The 20,267-nt window shown below is 44.5% G+C and overlaps 2 protein-coding genes across 2 annotated transcripts; one reads left to right on the forward strand and one right to left on the reverse strand.

Moving 5' to 3' along the window:
- Nucleotides 1-19: 19 nt before the first annotated feature.
- Nucleotides 20-6,943, reverse strand: dlst (dihydrolipoamide S-succinyltransferase). Its single transcript, XM_053845657.1, has 15 exons — nucleotides 6,796-6,943; nucleotides 4,518-4,551; nucleotides 4,400-4,439; nucleotides 4,170-4,231; nucleotides 4,018-4,092; nucleotides 3,893-3,948; nucleotides 3,549-3,657; nucleotides 3,151-3,312; nucleotides 2,962-3,047; nucleotides 2,580-2,677; nucleotides 1,397-1,527; nucleotides 1,214-1,287; nucleotides 1,045-1,128; nucleotides 814-981; nucleotides 20-553 (listed from the first exon to the last, which is right to left on the reverse strand). Exons 1-15 carry the CDS (start codon nucleotides 6,856-6,858, stop codon nucleotides 419-421), a joined length of 1,377 nt encoding a protein of 458 aa, XP_053701632.1. The 5' UTR covers nucleotides 6,859-6,943; the 3' UTR covers nucleotides 20-418.
- Nucleotides 6,944-7,928: 985 nt separating this feature from the next.
- Nucleotides 7,929-20,212, forward strand: prox2 (prospero homeobox 2). Its single transcript, XM_053845335.1, has 5 exons — nucleotides 7,929-7,960; nucleotides 10,228-11,655; nucleotides 15,244-15,351; nucleotides 18,226-18,420; nucleotides 19,219-20,212. The coding sequence occupies exons 2-5, from the start codon at nucleotides 10,246-10,248 to the stop codon at nucleotides 19,384-19,386; spliced, it is 1,881 nt and encodes a 626-aa protein (XP_053701310.1). The 5' UTR covers nucleotides 7,929-7,960; nucleotides 10,228-10,245; the 3' UTR covers nucleotides 19,387-20,212.
- The last annotated feature ends 55 nt before the right edge of the window (nucleotides 20,213-20,267 follow it).

Genomic DNA, 20,267 nt, shown 5'->3' on the forward strand with positions numbered 1-20,267 from the left:
CAGTGAAACAGAACTTTTATTGTTTAAAACTCTTAAATATTCTTTTTTTAAACAGCATAAAGAGATCTTTCCTGGCTTCTTGAAACAGATGACATGATCCTCAGGAGGGTTCCTAACTTTGGACATGATAGCTCCCCGTGTTTCTGGTCCAGTATGTGCTTGTTCTGCCCCCCCAAAACCCCCAAAATTATAATATTGAGACACTAGGCATTTTAACTATCTCGATCATCATCCCATAAGATGAAAAGCTTTCGGTTGTATGTAGAAAATTACATATGACGCACATGAAGGACAGCCCCTCCTGGACCCCACCCGACGAGGAAAAACACAGACTGCGTTGTGGTAGAGTTCATCGGGTGAGCACAGGTTGCTTGTGTAGTGGTGTCGAGGGGTCAGGACACGGTTGTCGGGGGAGGGTTCACATGTCCAGCAGCATCACTCTGGGGTCCTCCACCACTGACTTGATCTTACGCAGGAAGGTGACGGCCTCTCTCCCGTCGATCAGGCGATGGTCGTACGTTAGAGCAACGTACATCATGGGACGGATCTCCACCTGCGGGTCAAATGGGGAAGTGACTGTAGTATGTTCCAGAAAGATAATGGCTCCACCATGTGGCGACGGATGGAATTTCCTGAATGAACTAGTCTGTTCCTTTAACGGTGCAGGATAATTTGTCACACAAACGTCACACAGTGGAAATGCTCTAAAGGAGTCACTTCTCCTGAGCTGTTGTCATGAAGCTCAAGTTGCAGAAGAAACTCACATCTGATGCAAATATGAAAGTGAATGGAGGAAAGTTCTATTTGACGTACCTTTCCATTGATCGCCACCGGCCTGTCAAAGATGCCGTGCATGCCCAAGATGGCCGACTGCGGCGGGTTGATGATGGGCGTGCCGAACATGGACCCGAAGACGCCGCCGTTGCTGATGGTGAAGGTCCCTCCGTCCATGTCCTCCACGGCCAGCTCGTTGTTCCTGGCCTGGAAATTCAAAAGCTCCGCTTGAGTCGCCGCGCTTCAGGCTCGTGCCGACGAGTCACGCACCTTCTCTCCCAGCATGTTGATGGTCTTCTCGATGTCGGCGAAGTTCATGCCCTCAACGTTTCGGATGACGGGGACCACCAGACCCTGGGGAAGGAATTAAAAAAAAAAAATGTTGGAAGGGCCTTAATGGTTTTGGAGGCTCAGTATTCATCATGACGCATCTGCTCACTTTTGGTGTTGCCACGGCAACGCTGATGTCCACGTAGTCCCTGTACACGATCTCTTTGGTTGTGTCGTCGATGACTGCGGGACAGTGAACTTGCATTAGAATCAGATTTTTTTATTTCCAGCGCGTCCCTGAGGGAGCCACAGGAGAGAAGAATCTCAACAAGTGAAAGGGAGGGTCAGTTACCGGCGTTGACAGCAGGCTGGTCGCTCAGAGCGTAGGCCGCAGCCTTCACGAAGGCAGACATGAAACCCAGCTTGATGTTGTGCTTCTTCAGGAAGGCGTCTTTGTAGCTCTTCCTCAACTCCGAGATGTTGCTGTGGAGAGGACACCAGTCGTGTTCAGTGTGCGGGAGCAGGCTCTTCTGCTGAGAGACGACGTCACCAACACGCCACAGTTCTGACTCCCGGCGCACCTCAGACACGTCTGCGTCACGTACAACTTAATATTTATCGCATCAACCCGCCGCTTCCAATCCAAAGTGCCCCGCTAATCCATTCACCGTTTTCCTCGTGTATCTCTCTTTTTAATTGTTTGTTTTCCTGTCTCTAACCCTGTTGGCGCTCTAGGGTTTCGCCGCTAACGCGATTAGCCCCTCCCAAGACGCAGACTCTCCGCGAAAGGAGAGAAGAAGCGATAAAAATCTTCACTTTCTGGAGGCTGTAAATCTTATTGGGCTGTCATAAAAGCCCATATCGGCGGAGGCCGCCCTTCCACTCAGCGCGCCGGTCTCTGCGGGCCCCCGCAGATGCTCCGGCCTCCTGCTCTGACTCGCACCTTCGGCTCCAGCTGAGCCCCGGCCTGGGAAGTCTTCCTCCAGACCGTCAATGTCAATCCAATTACGCAGCGCAGAAACCCCTGAATAGCTGAAAGCCGACACCGTGCATTTGCGGGGGAAAGAAATCCTCAAAGTGTCCTCTCAGGCTCCGGGGGCCAAAGCAGACAACAACATTTCCTTGTAAATTAATAAAAACCTGTTTCAGCCGTTCGTATCTGGGTTTTCAGATGGAATTAGGGCCAAATATTTACATTCCTGTCTTTAAGGGGGTATCAGGTTTCAGAAAGCTTTTTCCGCTTCTGATCGACGCTCTCCAGCACTTTTAACACCAGCTCGACACCTAAACACATCACAAGAGCTCCAACCAAGTCTTGATGGCACTTGTTGGGAGTCACTACTGGAGTGACTCCCTCAGTGTAGTGTCAGGACAAGCGAGATGAGTGAGGGACGCCAAGAGCGTCGCAGGTGGAAGACAACAAAAGAGGCTCATGATGTGGGGAATGACAGCACGAGGATAAGTGTGATCAAGATGGGTGAAGTGGAGAGGTGGAGAACCGTGTGTGGCAGCATCTCACATGAGACCAGCCATACCTCATGTCGACCTCGTTGAACGTGGTCAGCATGGCGCAGGTGTTCTGAGCCTCCTTCAGTCTCTGAGCGATTCTCAGTCTCATGCGGTTCATCTTCACCTGAAGCACAACCCAGGAACCCAGTTACACACCATTGTTACTCCAAGATGCAGCGACAAAAGATGAGGTTCATTCAGGAAGTGTCAAAATTCCATTGGAATTAAACAATAAAAAACTCGACTACGGTCGAGATTTGGCCGTCCATTTTTTCCATGTTTTCAGACGCCCTCCTAGCTAAAAGCCTGCAATAATATGAGCAGCTACTTTAGATGAAGAATTAAAAGCTAAACTAGTAAAACACCGCTAGTTATGGATGAGTACTAGGTGTGTGTGGGTGAGTTTACCCTGCTCTCAGTCCTGCCAGCCTTGGCACCCCCATCAGCATGGACCACTGGGGCAGCAGGGGCGGCGGTGGGCTTGATGGCTGACACTTGTCGAGAGAAAGAAGGAAGCAGTTTGAGTGAGAAATCAAGTGGGCCGAGCGCAGACGTCCCGCGGGGCTGCTCTCACATGACATTGACCGTCTGTCTAACCTGGTTTGGCGTCCATAGCATGTGCTGGCACAGGTGGCACAGGGGGCATGGCGGTGGGGATGGGGCCCGCCGCTGATGGGGGAGGCGGAGGAGGTGGTGCGGAGGGAGCGGCGGCGGCTGGAGCTTCAGCTTTTGGGGCTTCGGCTGCTTTGGGAGCGCCAGCTGAGGAGAGAGACACTTTCTCACCACGGACCTTCAACTTGACACCTCATAAAACGATCCACTTTGTTAGCCACAGTATGTTTTGGACAGTGGGAGGGAACAAACAAGCATTGGGACGACATAAAAATGAATGGACACAGAGTTGCCTGAAGCTCCAATTGATGTTGCTATAGAAAGGAGCTAAATTGAGGACCAAAACACGAGCATGCTATTGCACCGACGTAGCAGATTCATACCTCCTTTGCGCAGCTTGAAGAGTGGAGTCCCCCCCTCAACTTTCCCTCCATCAGGAACCAGAAGCTCCTCGATCACACCGGTATGTGGCGAGGGAACCTGCACCGACGTCTGAGGAACAATAGCCGAGTCAAGTGGGAAGCCATTTTTAAAGCACAAGGACAGAACAAAAAACTAGACCCCTATTAACCTCAGAGGGTCTGAAGGAGGAAACGAGAGTAGCATCTTGCTGTGAGGCTGCAGCGCAAACCACATTTCCGTGCCACGACTATAACTCCACAACAATACACCATAAACGGTGTCTGACTTCCACATAAGACTCAGAGAGAATGAACCACAGCTTTACCTTATCGGTCTCAATCTCGCACACAACCTCGTCCTCCAAGACCGAGTCTCCCACGGCTGCAGGGACATAAAAATGTTCGTGAACATGTTCGACTAACACCGACAAGAGCAGGATGGACAGCGTACCTTTTTCCCACCTCACGTCTCCCTCTGTGACAGACTCTGCAAACGCAGGCGTCTTAACTGTGACGACTTCATCTCCTGGAAGAAAGCTGAGAGTGAATCTCACTGTGCAAACCAGTCCAGGCAGCGGATCGTGAAGAAGCATGCGGACGTACTGAAGGCTACTGAAGTCCTGAAGTAGTGAATTTGGAAAACGCTGGATCGAGGATCCGACTTTCTGCACACACAAAACAAGAGTTAAAACAGAGAGATGAGCCACTGAGCTTGTTCTCAACCAACATAAACACTGAATCGTGAACAAGAACGCATCATCGACAAGAGGAGGAGGAATCTAAATGCAAGGACGGCAGGGCTTCTTAGTAAAGAAAGTTCACTGGCTACTTACAAGGTATTGTTGTAGGTAACAGATGGAACTGCAGATATCGCTGCAGAAGCAAAGACAAGAGTCAATTCCCTTCAAATTCGACATGTACTCATTTAGCTCGAGGAGTCGGCTCACCCACCTGCTGTTGCCCGACGTGCCAGCACATTATTCCCCTGTCGAAGAAGAGAGGAACTATTTTCAGGGTTTTATGTGATGGACTTGAACAGCTGAGACTAGGGCAGGGTCAAAGGTCAATATCTTTGAGACAGGGCTTCCGAGACAGCCGATATATATGAGAGTATAGTGCCAGATCGTTTTGCTACCAGATGGCACAGACTGTAAGGAAATGTAAAATACTCTCTCTTTTTGGTCACAAATGAACCTTGTATTAGAAACCACACTGACAAGGCAGGAGCTGAGCTGCATGCACAAGCTTGCAATCTTGATGAAAACCTCCAAAAACAGGATGAAAAACCACAGCAGTGGGGGAAGAGTGTGCACAAGTTAGATTAACTAGTTATTATTCATGAGACAGCTGCGTGGTTTAAAGCAAGTAAACAATCTCAGAAATCATAATATATATATATATATATATATATATATATTATATATATATATATATATATATATATATATCATATTTTGTGACAAACTTTCTACAATAAATCCTTTTGTTTAGTTATTATTTTTGAATGTGTTTCGGCTAACATCTAATTCAATATGACTGTGGGAAGTTTTCAGGTGCCGCTCAAAAACATGTCGCAGTGTACATTTTGCTAATGAAAAGGCAGAGTAACTTTTTTGAGTGGGACGTGTGAAATATTCACAGCCACGACAAACATCGCATTTACATGTGATGAAAACTATGAAGCTCGAAAGAAAAATGTTGCATTCTAAACCTGAAAGTGATGATAAGGTTAAATAATTCTGACAGGTGCCAGAAATATTTAGTGATATTTTAAAATGTTTTTTTAAACAGTTGACTGTCAAGTCCTGCTGGGACTCCAGCACAAAGCAACGCCTGTTTTGAAGTCGCTTGTCTGAACAGATCCGGCAACACCTGATTGGATCAACAAAACCCATGGCTTTATCAGGAGATTGGAATGGTGTATCACTGTAATGTGGCAGGGCCAGTAGAGGTCTGGAAGTCACGCTATATATAATAAAAAAAAAGGTCTTTTGAATCAACCAAGTTCCTAATGCATCCAGAGAAAGTGATCGAGATTTGTCAACTCCCTAACAAATGATCCATTTCCCGAAAAGTCAGTAAACATGACAGAAAAGCAGCATGTCAGGCTCTGAAGTGGAACCGGCAAATAGTTGTGTAACTGGTTTGGTGACCACAAAATGGGTAATAGTTGAATGTAAAGCTGAGGGCTATAAATGTGTTTTTCAGTGGTCTGCTGCTTAAATTATACAAAGGCTTATGTTCCATTAAAAAAAAGCAACATGAAAAGCACAGGTTTCACTTCAGTGAAGCAGAGAAACATAAAGGCCAAACCATTCACAGCACATGGGTACACACACACACATTATATCCAGGAAGCAGGATAAAGCACATTAAGTATACAGTGCCTGCTGTTATGCGTTTCATCTTTAAAGGGCATGACCTCATCAAGGCTTGCGACAGACAGTTGTGGACTGGAAAAGCATTGATGGATTGATGTGATGATGAAACACGAACTTTGAGCCAAGTCTATATCGTCCCACAGATACATGAGGCTTAAACCCATTGTCTGCATCTGGGGCAATTAAAACAAGCGCTACACCTCTGTTTGCTGCACGATTTAGAAAAATTAGAAGAAATAGCATATTGTACAAAAGTTATTTTCTGCACTCATTTGACTCAGTGGTGTAGATAGAAGCATCCACGCAAAGAAACGGCTGTATCTTAGGAGACTTGTTGTTCGTGGAAGTAAATACGAGAAACAATTAGTTTGTGATTGTGGAGTCAAAGTCCAGAGGTTAAAACAACAACAATAAAATAAATGAGCGTTATTACAGCTACTGCGTGAGGTTTAAACGTGCTCTCCATTATATACAGGAACTATATTGGAAAACGTAATGTGGTTTCTGGACATAAAACAAGCATGATGACCTCAAGCGAGCTGTGTTTGGCTAACACTAGCATGCTGCTAACAACTGTTCCGCCCCTGTGCAAATAGCAAAATCTGCATTAATGTAAAGCAGAGTATCTGAAAGTCAAATATAGGCGAGGTACTAAATCCGCGTGTTTTCTGTGTTGATAATTCACCAGCGGGAGCAGAGGATATTTGAGAGTCAGACTGTCCTTGGCTCACATTGTTACGGCCTGTGCAGGCCCGCAGATGCTAATGCTAACTGGCAGAGCACCTTCCACTGTCTGCACACGTTGTAAACACCACTGAAAATACGTTCTATCCCGGCGTGTTTCGTACCTGGCGGAGGGCAGAAAGCGAGCGTCCAAAGTTGCGGGAGAGGCATCGGGAGTGAGCTAACATTGTGGCTGTGTGGCAGCAGCCAGTCAGCGGAGAGGGAAGCACCGGTCACACGGAGAGAGGGCGAGCAGCCGGAGACGGCGCGGGGCAAACCAAGTGACGGGAACACGGGGGGAAGGAGAGGGTGGACGCGACCGAGGAGGGCGATACCAATTCTTGTTTTCACTCCGAATCATTTGGCTTTCTGCGTTGTGAGTTTTCCTCCAAATTTCCCCTAGAACTAGAACTTATTTTTCCTCTACTTCATTGCCCAAATTTCACGATTTATATTATTGAATCATGACAATGAACTCCTCTTGCTTTTTTAAACACTGATCCTAAAATAGCGACTGGTCAAAGTTAACTGACAAACACTAGTGTAAGTTATCACAAGTGATTTCTCAGTCACTGCACAATTGGGATAAAAAGAAAAGAAACAGACGCCATTTTTTTATTTTTTGGAGATACAGACTTGCTCTCACCGCATCCCCTTTCCATCCGATGTCAGTCAGTGACAACAAAACACTGTCGTTCTACATTATAATCACAAAAAACATATCATAAAATAAATACACAACGTGAAGTTGTGCCATCTGCCGAGTCCTTCCTTGTGACGGAAGATGAAGCCACTGAGTGGCTAAATAAACAGTCAAACACAGAAGTTGTCTCATTTTGATGAATGTATGAGGACAGATGACGAAACGGTACTTTAATAGTTAGGTAAGTCACTTATTTACACACAAATGATGTGTTTAAACCACCACTATGTGTAAATAATACTCTTTCGTACTTAACTTCGTATTACATTCTATGACTGTGGTATTATTATTCATGCTGTCTATCATATTTCAGATCTCATACTTGAAGAAATAGACATGTTTTCTGTTTCAGTTTTATGGTTTTTATGCTTAAATGTCACGCTTTTAAAGCAGAGACGCACTTGATTCAGTCGAAGGAGACGATCCCACCCCCGAACACACCTTCGTTTTCCGTGGATGATGCGTTCAGGGACCCTTCGGTTCTGCTCTCTGGCCACGCCCCAGTCCAGTAGGAGTCTGGGTTCTCCTTGACTCCAGCTGACAGTCTGCGCAGGCCGTCATCTCGACTCCACACCCAGCAGCAACAGGTACGTGTCTGTTAATGTGTGTGTGTGTGTGTGTGTGTGTGTGTGTGTGTGACACCGCTGTCTCGGGAGTCCCCACAAACATGGCCTCAAATTTTTTAAATAGCGAGCAAACTAAGTGATTTTCTTTCAATTTTGACATTAAAATATTTGATTCGTTTTTAGAAAACTAATTTAACTAGAAAACCCCCCCACAAATATAGTGATGGACGTCCTCCAAAAAAGAACAATATAACATATAATATTCTATATTGTGAAATAATTTAAGTGTTTCAAGCTTGAAAACTGATTATTTTACCCAGACACATCAAGTAGTTCTTTTAAAATGAATAAAGCCGGACAATATTCTTTCGACTCTGTAGATAAAAAAAAATGAGATCAATAATCCAAATATAAAACACTTTCATAACTTTCTTTCATGGTGGTTCTGGAACCAACACAATTGAAATCAAACAGAAAACAGAAGTTTTTTATTGGTGGACAAAATATATTGAAATTAATATCCTGCCATGGTGTGAATGAGAGAATATTGTTTCATCCCGCAGCGATCGGATCATTTTTGGTGATCCCAGAGCCACACTTTTGATGTTTTTAAAAGCAAGCATGCATCTTAATACGTCAATTAAAATCACCTTGCTGTGCGGCTACAAAACTTGAGCGATCAATAATTAACACAGGCAGCTACCCCATTGTTTTTTGAAACATTTCATGAGCAAAATGAAACATAGATATCTTCTTCTCAGTCGACTGCAGCGTAAAACCTGTTTAAATTTTTAACCTTTTAAAAATGAATTTGTCTCTATTTCAAGAGAAAAATCCAACAACACTACACCTATGTATATTTGTACAAATTCTGAAACCAAGAGTGAAATCCTAAAATGCACAATGGAAAATAACTAAGTTAAAGAGTGTAAATAAAATCACAGTCACCAGACTGTGTTTGATAATATCTGTAATGCACAGAAAAAGTGAAACATTTTCAGGGGTTTATAACTGACAGATGAAATAACTGATGTTATATTTACTTTGGTAAACACGGGGGGGTAGTTACGGACATTCCGAGCAACACAGAGACCTCAGAAAAAAATAACCAAGCGAGACTCCAATATTATTTATTTGTAATTACTAATGTTTTATATCTTAGTGCCACAGTATTAAGAAATGTGAGCGGTGAAATGATAGACGATTCACAGTATTGTTTTTACAAGGCATTAAACTAAAACAATAGAAATGAATAAAAATAACTATATTAAAATACTATTGATTTTAAATAAATACAACTATATTCATAACTGCTATGCAATTCATAAAGATAAGACTAAATAATGATGGAAAATGTTAGATCACATTGTTATATTGTTGGTCATGTATGCATTATATGACTGAATTAACAAAATATTGTTTGCTTTAAAGATAAAAATGAAGCTGTGGAGAAGTAGAAAGACAAATATGAAATCTCAGTACTTCAAACACACTCTCACCTGACACACAACCCTGCCTTGCAACTGCATCGTCCATTTGATTTAGCCTCTTTCATATCTGCAGAATTACTGAAAACCATAATTCAAGTGATAATAGTATGGTCATTTATGTTCAGGTCAGAATGCTTTTTCACATTTGTCACGTCATCGCCGCAGTTTACAATCAAAAAAGGCATTTAAATGGATTTGTTTTGTTTTCTCATGTGTAAATGCAAATAATATATATTAACAATACATTTATTTTCATCAATTCAAATTATATTTCTTTGATATTTACCTTTATTTTAACAAAAAAAACAGCAAAGTTCCCAAAAATCTGAATCACTATCTCAAAAAAAAAAAGTAAATAAAATTCACATTGAATTAAGAGACCACAGCTTTTTTTTCAGTCAGTTGGTGAATGAATGCATGCAATGGTTATGGTAAGAAAGTTGTGTTGCAAAATGACTTCAAAATCACTCTTACTTTTGCAGTGTGCTCAGACAGTCCCTTCAACACATCCTCTTCAGGTCCTTCCCCTGAAGTATCACGCAACCATCCGCGCTAATGTTAATGCCCCCTGAAAAAATTGTATGTAGCGGCTGCTTCTGCTGCCACATTTGCAGCACTTGTGGTTAAGACCTTTGAAAAGGGAAGAAACAGATGAGTAAGACAGATTCACACGTGTGGGCAGGGAGGCATCACGTATATATAAGTGTCTCTGTCGCTGAACTCCCCAGTGTGTCTTGAATGTCTCATCTGTGGTGGACTTTGCTTCTCTTTCATATTTTGGAATTTTGTGATTTCAAGGTGCATCCAGCGGCGAGCATGAACCTCAGTCTTCCCGACCAAGGCGTGCACAGCGACGGCTGTCAGGACGAAGACAAACCCGATGACATGCTGTCTTGCTTCCGTAGAAACATGTACGACGAGCCTCTGGCTTCCTACTCCAACGGGTCCATCATCTCGCAACTTCTCCGAAAAACCATCCACAACAAGAGGTCTCTGGAGGAAAGTCACTTCTTCCTCTCAGGAGCTGCTCCGTCTGAGTCAGGGCTGGAAGACCACAGCACTGGTTCCTCCAAAGACAGCGGGGGAGAGGCGTCCTCGCCGGGCGCTCACGAGAGGGAGCACCCTGTTTTTGACCACCACCAAGCGAAAAGAGCTCGGGTGGAGAACATCATCAGGGTGATGGCTAGTTCTCCCAACAGCAGGCAACATGGCGACGGCGAGAAGGCAGACAGTGACATCAGGGAGGCCAGGGAGGCGTACAGGGAGAACAAACGCAAACAGCGACTGCCACAACATCAGGAGCATAGCGTCACTGTGAGGAGACGACCCCCAAGTGACTCCTCCGACTCCAAAGAAGAAGAGTGTCACAAGCTGAAGGAGCAACTCCACAGCATGCAGAAGCTTCTGCATCAACTCCAGGAGAAGTTCCTCCAAGTCTACAACCAAGAAGATCCAGAGAAGGCGGAAGCCTGCTCGGATGACATCACTGCGGACCGTGACGGAAAAATGGAACCTCTGGAGTGTAAAGAGGCGACGAAGCCATCAGGCTGTTTCGAGAGTCTGAACCTCCAGGATGCCTTAAAGGAAGAACTCACCCGAGCCGTCAACGACTGTGTGGACAGGGTTTTCAAGAAAGTCTCCTCACCAGGACTGGATCTGTCGCCCCAGATGTGCTCCTCGCCCGATGATCAGCTGGTGTCCGACAGAACAAGCCAGCAAACCTCGGCTCACGATCAGCCACAGGCCGAGGACACTCCCATCAAACCTCGATCTTTGGAGTACTTTGAAAGCCCAGAGGCCCAAAGCCCGCAAGACCAAACAGAGGCCCTCTCCCTGGTCGTCCGAAAACCAGCCGTCACTCCCCTCAGCGCCTCGACTGTGAAGCGGCCCTACCCCGTGCACCAGAACCCGTTCCAGTTCAACTACAGCGCTCCCCTGCACGACAGCCAGATTCTGGAGCATCTTCTAAAGTACGGGCCACACTCAAACTTTGCTGCTCTCCACTGCATGCCGCCTTCCATGGACAGAACCTCACCCGACTCGGTGGACTTGCCCTGGGACGCCATCGCCATGAGATCCAAGGTGACGTCGGGCCACCTCGGCCACCACGCCCGCCCCTCCGCCCTCGGTCCGGTGACAGTGGACAATCTCTGCCTTCCCCATGTCAAGATCGAGTGTGCGGACCTGCAGGGCATGGCGGACCGGAACCCCTACCTGTCACTCAACATATCCTTTTTAATGAGAAATGAAATCTTAAAGCTAGAAGGCAGGAGGCAGAGCTGGAGGTAGCAGAGATGAAGATGCTGAGCTTCTCTCTGGGAGTGAGCAGGATGGATAGGATCAGAGGGACAGCACATGTGCTCAGGTGTTTAGGAGACCAAGTCAGAGAGGCTCGATGGAGATGGTTTGGACCTGTACAGAGGAGAGAGAGCCAGTACATTGGTGGATGAAGATGTTGAGGTTGGAACTGCCAGGCAGAAGGTGGAGAGGAAGGACAAAGAGGAGATTGATGGAGGTGGTGAAGGAGGAGATGAGGTTTGCAGGTTTGAGAGAAGAGGAAGAGGAGGACAGGGTGAGATGGAGGAAGATGATCCGCTGTGGCCACACATGGAGGGAGAAGCTGAAAGACAAAGAATAATAATAAGAGGAGAAATCTTAAAGCTAGAAACAGAAAGACCAACTCTCTTCCAAAAGTGTTCCGTATCAGTTCATATTTATCCACATTTAAAAAACACATTTTATGGATTAAAAAAAAAAAATCATAGTTTAACACACAGATTAACACCAGGAAAGATTGTTCTTCTAGTACTAGATAAGTTGAGGTTGGTTGCATGTGATGGACCTCTCGCCCCAAGAAGCTGGGATAGACCCCCAAGTATGAAATAATCAATGGGCTACAAAGGTCTGTTGTGAACCAGACGGAAAAAAATATGCTGATCTGCTATAAATATTAATACCTGGAGAACACTGCGGCTAAAGGAGACCATGAATCTGAAACATTTTTAATGCGACGCAGCTTGGAAAACAGGCAGTAGGAAAAGCCTTGCAGGTGAATCACTACACTTTGTTAAGTAAAGCCTGAGATGCAGATGGTATTTATACGTTTCCATACAATCCATACGTGTATTTGCACAGTCCATTTATCGGAGCTGTTTGGGCTTCATCACAGCGCCGGCTGCTCCTCCGACTTCAAGGAGAATTTGCTCTTTGATCTGACGAGGCCCACAGAAAATTACAGCATCTTCTTTAATCTGAGCCGAGTAATGACTTTAAGTCCAGAAAAAGACAAATAAAAAGGAATACAAGGCTTTGATAAGAATTGCCAGGAACAAAAGGCAATTTTTCAAAGGCAGAGAAAGCATCGGCTTCTGTTTCAGGAAGCGTCGTTTTTTCATACTTGAAAAGGTGCAGGATCTCTTTCTCCGTCATCAGAGTGATGGGGGGGCATCTGAGAGGTCACATCTGAGTGCTGGTGGAAACCACAAGTGCCTGTGGACCAGAACACTTGAGCTCTTGTCTTGAGCATTTGTTGTCGGACGCCTTTGTGCGTGTGCCTATGGGAAAAAATAACACTGTGATCTGGCGACTGGGAGGCGGAGTTTTCCACAACCGGGATTTTTCTGAGGTACCAGTACAAACAACAAACACACTGCATTACAATGTGGCTTAAGAGGTTTGCATTAGTAGATGGGAGTCGGAGTGCAACTGACACCTACCTAGATTATTGACTAGTCACAGACTATCTAGACGATTAGTCTCCATGTGGTGTGCACAGGTTGACGGACATTTATTTGCAGTGCTGAAACAAAAACATGCCAATTGTTGTACACACTTCAATAGAGGTGAGGGTTGTTTTGAAACTTTATATTTGAATTTTAATTCCTCAAAATGCGGTTTGAACGGTATGTGTGGTCCCTCTTTAATATGTTCTGATATTTTCAACATTTTGCGTCACATTGGACCAAACCTTTTCTTCATTCTGTAGTTCAAGAACGGCGTAAAGCCATTAACTGTTCTTAGATTCTTTAAAAATAAAGTTACTCTCTCATCAGTTTCACGCATTAAATGTAAAAGTCTGACGCAACCTATCGCTTAACCACTAGGCCACTGTCAAGTGGAAATATATATATATATATATATATATATATATGTATGTATATATATATATATATATATATTTCTTGAAATAGACAAATTAACAATGACAACAGCAATAATATTATGTTTGCAATGCGTAACTATGTTTTCTGTGAGATATAGTTGGGATCGCTGGTTGTGTATCGCGAGGTGTGTGTGTGTTATTGAGCCTAGTGTGTTGCCGATTAATAATTGTTGCTAGGCATTGGGGTAAGCGTCGTTGGAGCGATGAAACTCACTCATGTTGATTCATTTTTGTACCTTTAAGTCTGGCACATTATAACTATAGCGACTAGTTCCAGATGAGAGACCTATGTCCTGGCATCATGGAACAGTACCCTAGTGTTAATGCTAAAAAGTAAGCATGTTGTAGTTGTCATGGTTTCTTCTACGACATCTAAGTCCAATGATGTGTGTGCATTTTTCATCATGGGTGTTGTTGACGGGCCAATGATACATGATTTTAGGATGCTAAACCAGTAATAATTCCAGTTGGTAATACCACCTAGCCTGGCGCTAGCGCTAGCCCCGATAGCGCTTTTTGCGATTGTGACAATTCAACTTCAGAAAATACATCCGAGAAACCTGCAAAGGTGTCAGACATGACCAGTACAGCAGACTGGAGCTTGAAATTACATATTATATGCTGCTATACGGCAGATAGGGCAGGTGGTAGCTGCTAGTTTTATCACTCGCAATGGCGAAATAATGACTCCTCTAGGGGTCTAGACTCCCTCGTCTTTTGGTGAACACCATTCCCAATTGGTGGTATGGAAACTACCTTGGTTCGTAGACCCTGGTTTGTTGGGTCAGGGAGATCCATGTCCTGGACGCAGCAGTATAAAAGTCTCTGAGTTTCATCAGGCAAAAATGGTTGTCTTGGATTGTCGTCCCTCTTACTCAATAAATGAATAAGCAGCAGATGCATGGCTGATTCGATGAAAAATCTGAACTTAAGACACAGATAGAGACATATCCATGTCACCGTCTCACTGGAAACGGCCTGCTACACTGCTCCAGGATACAAGACAGCAGAGAGGAATAGGACCAAGTGTCAGTCTGTCTCTTTTTTAACCATCTTTTCAGTGCAGAGAGTCTCTTTGAACAATGCCACATCAATCTTTCATCCTCACTTCCTTCATTTCAAAGGTAGAGTTTTACTAATAAATGTGAGTTGGGGTGACCACATCAGGAAATATTATGACCTCAGGCATCGCGGCGCACTACAGAGGCAACCGCGCGGCCGCTTCTTTATTGCCACGGGGGGAAATCTGACAAGGCTGCGAGTCTTGGAAAATCAATCTTGTTATTGACACGTCACGAAACCCGAGCCTCGCGTTTCAAAGGCGACAAATGTTGTCTTTAAATCAGGTCAATTAGGTCTGAGAATCAGCTCCTTTTTCCCAAACATTTGACGACAAGCCGCCGTAACTGCCGGACATGAAGTGCTTCCCTCTCTAATTAAAATTCCCTAATCTAATTGGTAATTCTGTTTTGCCAATAAGCACATGTTAGAGTCATTATTGAGTCCGTGGTTAATGCCGAGCTGTTCTTTAGTGGAATCCAATTTAGCGGCAGATTGATGCAACTCAATAGCCCGGCCTGCTCTCACTTTGCAGCGCCCCGTGTTCTTGTGTGTCAGATTTAATTGTCAGTGGCCTTAACTTGAACGTGCACATCCAGGAGGGTCTCACCCCCAGCCATCTGAAGAAGGCCAAGCTGATGTTCTTCTACACCCGCTACCCAAGCTCCAACGTGCTGAAGACCTTCTTCCCTGATGTCAAGGTAAAACAAAAAAAAAACTGTCTGACGTTTGAACTCGACTTGTGTCCGCTTGGCTCGTGACAGAAGCGCCAGCAGTGTGTAGGAGGAGAGAAACAAAAAGGCAGAGGGGTTTAAACAACAAAGGCGTTGAGCCGCTAGTACGTCCTGGGGGCAGCGGGAGATACGCGGGCATTCTCTCTTTAAAAAAGCCAAGCCAGTCAGCAAATGAAGTGACAAAGACTCTGTAGGAAAGGCATTGCTATTGAGTGTCAACACGCCGTTGGTATTAGAAACTTGCAGCCAGGCGCTGCTGAGCTTTGAGAGCTGGCCCTAAACACCACATCCTGTGTGTTTTGGCCGGCTGTCATCTGTTTCCTCCAACTCTCACTCCTTAACTGTGTTTAATTCAAGGTTTGATTCAGACTGAATCTTACCTCCATCACATGGCACTTGTTGTTACGGATCGCGGTCCATAGTTATAGGATTTGTTGGACGATTTATTCCATAGAAAGGTTGAGTATCTGATTGTCGTCGTTGAGTTATGCAGTTTTTATAGGCAGAGAACACACCTATGCCTATGAATTTGTGTCACTCAACAGACCAGAGTCTAAGCCCCTGTAAACGAAAACATTCCCATAGCGCCATAGCAGTCTTCGGATTATGATTTGCAAGTGTTTTTGCGGGACACATTCTCACTTTTAAGGCCCATTTATGCTCCTTCCATGTTTGAAATTGTACCCATCCTTTTCAGACGATGTTACCGTCACTGATCACATGCTTTCATGCGCTCTTTACGTCGATATTGGTGTACACCAATATATCCACCAGGGGGCGCAGCCCACAGTCAATAATTTATGAAACTCCCAAACAAAGATGGCGATGGTGGAAGAAGTATTGATCATGTACCTCTTGCACAAAAGGCAAAACGGAGGCAGCGTTGTAGGAGGTGGTGGTCGGTGAGACTGTTAAATATGTATTGACTGGGGGACCTAGAATTTACGCCATTGTTTTGTCTTCTTCGTGTCTCATTAGAACTATGTATCAGGTAGTAAAAGCATCACTGCCCCCCAAGTTTTCCAGTGCTACTGCTCTGTTTGGTTCGTATCTGTAAGCTTTGTGGAAATGTGCAGAAATACGGACGAAATTAACACGTAGCCGAACTTAACATTGAGCATAAATGGGCCTTTTTTTAGACGTCGCATTGTGAAGTGGACTTCTGCATCGAGTGCTAGCATTGAAGTCTTTGTGGTTCTCCACACCAGCCTCCGTTTATTCCTCAGTGCGCACTCTTTTAAGGCGTCAAGGCTTGAGAGTGCCCCACCTTCTGTCCACAAATTTTTGTCAAACATGCTCTGTATTTGGGTTTCTTTCGACCTTCATGCCTCAATCCAAACCACTACTAGTCTGTATTCAGATCTTGTGTCCCACCACCATAAACCCTGAGTCTTAGCTGAGCCACTCTTGGAGTTTAGGCTACCCTTGACAAATAAAATCTGGGGAAACCTTCGGAGTGAACTGGCCCCCGTGTTGCGCTAAATCTTGACTAAGGATGGTCCGGTGTTTGTCGAACCCTCAGATCAAGATGTATTAAGAATTGGCGACTGTCGATTACCCGACTGACGCCCTTCTCTGGTCCTGTCTTCCACTGTCACTCGTGGAGCCAGCGTCGGGCCCCAGTGGTCTCTGACCTCGGGGTCAGGGGGGAGGATGTCGCCGCCGCTGCCTGCGAACGTCTCCTCCTTGCTTACAATTCCACGGTGGGAAGTGGCAGTGGACAATAGAGCGACTAATCCCAGTGTCTGATTCCATCCTATCAGCCCGAGTCAGCGAGAGGGAAGCTTCCTTCTGTCCTTGCGCTTTCTCACCCTTCACACCAGTGGGAAGAAGCGTCTTTGAAGCCGGCCCAGCCCTTAGGGCCTTTCCCCCCGTGGCTTTCTGGATGACGAGATAGAATAACAGCACTGATGTCAAGACTGAGTCTAGAAACACAGAGGCCTGGCAGATGTTTTTTCACCGTGGTGGGAAAAGATCAGAGAAAATTAATGTTGCAGAGTGTGACAGGCCATTACCAAGAATTCCGCCCGCAGGTACCAGATTTCAGCCAATTACAGACAGCGTCTTAATCGTGCTCGCGATTATTTTTCCAATTGAAATAAAATAACTTTCATTTCTTCACTTGAACATTGAAAATTGGAAAACAAATGACTCACTTCAATCATCGACCAAAGACACGTTCCAGCCGAACGTGGAAGTCAGGCGCTTCACCGCGGCGGAGTGGATGAAGCCGCTGCTGTTTCTTCCGGCGACAACTTGTCCAATTCATAATTGTTGGATTTATTTATCTACTTGTGTGGGAGAGACGGATGATGGAAGGCCTTGATATGAAACGCAGTCACTGTTTGTTTTCATCCTCTTGTTCGAAACATGAGAAGAAAATATTATTTTGTCCCTTGATATAGATATTTAAATGGTTATAAATTTAGATGAATAAAAGCTTTATTGAGCGTGAAATCAATGAATATATAATAAAAATGCTAAGGAAATAATAATAATAATAAATAACTATAATTCACTGAGAACTAATATAAAACCAGTAAATATAAAATGATGTTCATAAATGATATTCACATTCATATTGAAGCACTGATTTAGATTAAGAAATACATTAATAGATAATAGATTTTTCTCTAATCTGAAGGAGCGTGAAATGAAAATAAAAAAGTGATTATTAGTAGAATTATATGCAAAAATATCCCAATTGTTCAATTGACCTATTTAGATTTACATTTTTTTATTTCTACATTCCGAAGTTCTATTTTCGTTTTATTTTTTGGTGGACAATTCCCAGCACTAGTCCCAGCCCACGTTCATGACCGCGGTTTTCTTTGTCTCCAGTTCAACCGCTGCATCACCTCCCAGCTCATCAAGTGGTTCAGCAACTTCCGGGAGTTCTACTACATCCAGATGGAGAAGTTCGCACGGCAGGCCATCGTGGACGGCATCAACGACGCCAAGGACATCACGGTCACTCGGGACTCTGAGCTGTTCCGGGCGCTCAACATGCACTACAACAAGGCCAACGACTTCCATGTGAGTTTTCACATCGGTACCATTTCCCGACACAGCATTCTTCGGTTGTTACGAACATGCCCCGCTAGCTTTCGCGCACTGACCTGTGTGTCACGCCGCACCTGCGGCCGCCAGCCTGCAGCGCCGTTATCCAAACTCCAGGGTGACGCTTTTTCAAACTGTGGGAAGAGGAAGCCACGAAATCCCGCTAAAACAACTACGGATTAGAGGACCCGTACGCCTGAGCGAGACCGAGATTGCTACTGATGCGGAATGCTGAGAAAGACTGAGGGCGGCTTGGTGGGAAAGGGACGCGACGGTTTTCTTTGCCTCGCCACCAAGACATTCCTTTCCCAGGGATGTTTGTGTCGGGAGCTGAAGCGAAAGACAACTGCCTTATGCCAACAGCCCTTGTGGACGGGAGGCACTGGCAGCGGGACAGGCTTCCCTTCTGATAGGGTGCTCCTCTTGGACCTTGCTACTCTTCTATTCTGGACCAGAACGTTTTCTTCTCGCAGCGATGTCCACCAGAACTCCCTGGATCCCAAACACAGATGTGGTGTATTTATCAGATGTGAGCGTGAAAACTCCACACCGCACCTTTAGCTCAACTGTACGATGCACTGTTTGATCTCTCGCAGGACGCCTGTAAGAAATAATGGCTGTTAGCTGGCGAAGGTGCCAGAGAGCAAGCGAGCTAATCAAAGAGGCCTCTAATTCAACGCTAATGATCGATAACGCGCCGACAAGAACAAAGGGAGCACTTCTCTTTCATCACATTCGAAGACTCCCACTCACGGCCTTTCTTTTCCTCGACAGGTTCCTGACAAATTCCTGGAGGTTGCCGAGATCACGCTGCACGAGTTCTACAACGCCATTTCTGCTGCCAAAGACTCGGACCCTTCCTGGAAAAAGGCCATCTACAAGGTGATCTGCAAGCTGGACAGCGACGTCCCCGAAGACTTCAAGACCTCGTCGTACGTCTAGAGCCCCCCTGGGCCAAGGACTGACCCACATTTGTAGTGAGCTTTAGTGCAGTTTAGTAGCTTGTAAATCTGTATATAGCCAGTCTGGGATAAACTGACTGTGTTTGTTGTCTACTGTTCATGAGTTACACCTGTGGAGTCAACCTAGCGTCATAATGGGACGTAAATATGAGAATTCATACGGAAAAATATCAACTTTCAGGAATAAATTTAGAGTAATGAATGTGACTGGAAACAAATGGGAAATATAAATCCAAGTATAGATGCATTAAATATTATTTCCCTTTGGATTTATATCAGAATTCCTTCATCACATAATATTATTTTAACTTCCACATTTATTTCCTTTAATACTTCTAAAGTTAGAGTCATTTCAATAACTATTTCTATTCTAAATTACTTAATTTATGCTTTCTTTGTTATATCAGTTTTTTGTTTTTATTATCTATCTCATTCTTAGTATCAATGAATTTCACTTTTGTATTTAATTTTTTATATTCCTGTTTTTTTTTCTATACCTATTCACTATTACTTATAATTTGTTCAGCTTTTAAATATTTAAAGAAAGAAATTGAATTTTATTTTGTGTTTATCTCCCATTTGTGGCACGTGGGTGATTCCATACGTATTTCCAAGCATTGTTTAGTAGGAGTGAACTCAATTGATTATTTATTAGGTGAACTGGATTTAAGTTTTAATACCTTTTTTTTTTACCTGTTAGTTTGTACTTGTGGTATTTTGTTTCCTTCTTCGTGCCTGCACGTGACCAAAGGCTATTTTTATCATGTGTATATGGAGTCAAACACATTCATGAGTGATGATTAAAGACGTGGAAGTAGCACCTCGGTTGTTTGCTCATCATTGACCAACTGGCAGAAACAC

Source organism: Synchiropus splendidus, chromosome 16, assembly GCF_027744825.2.
Source record: "Synchiropus splendidus isolate RoL2022-P1 chromosome 16, RoL_Sspl_1.0, whole genome shotgun sequence".
NCBI classification, from domain to species: domain Eukaryota; kingdom Metazoa; phylum Chordata; class Actinopteri; order Syngnathiformes; family Callionymidae; genus Synchiropus; species Synchiropus splendidus.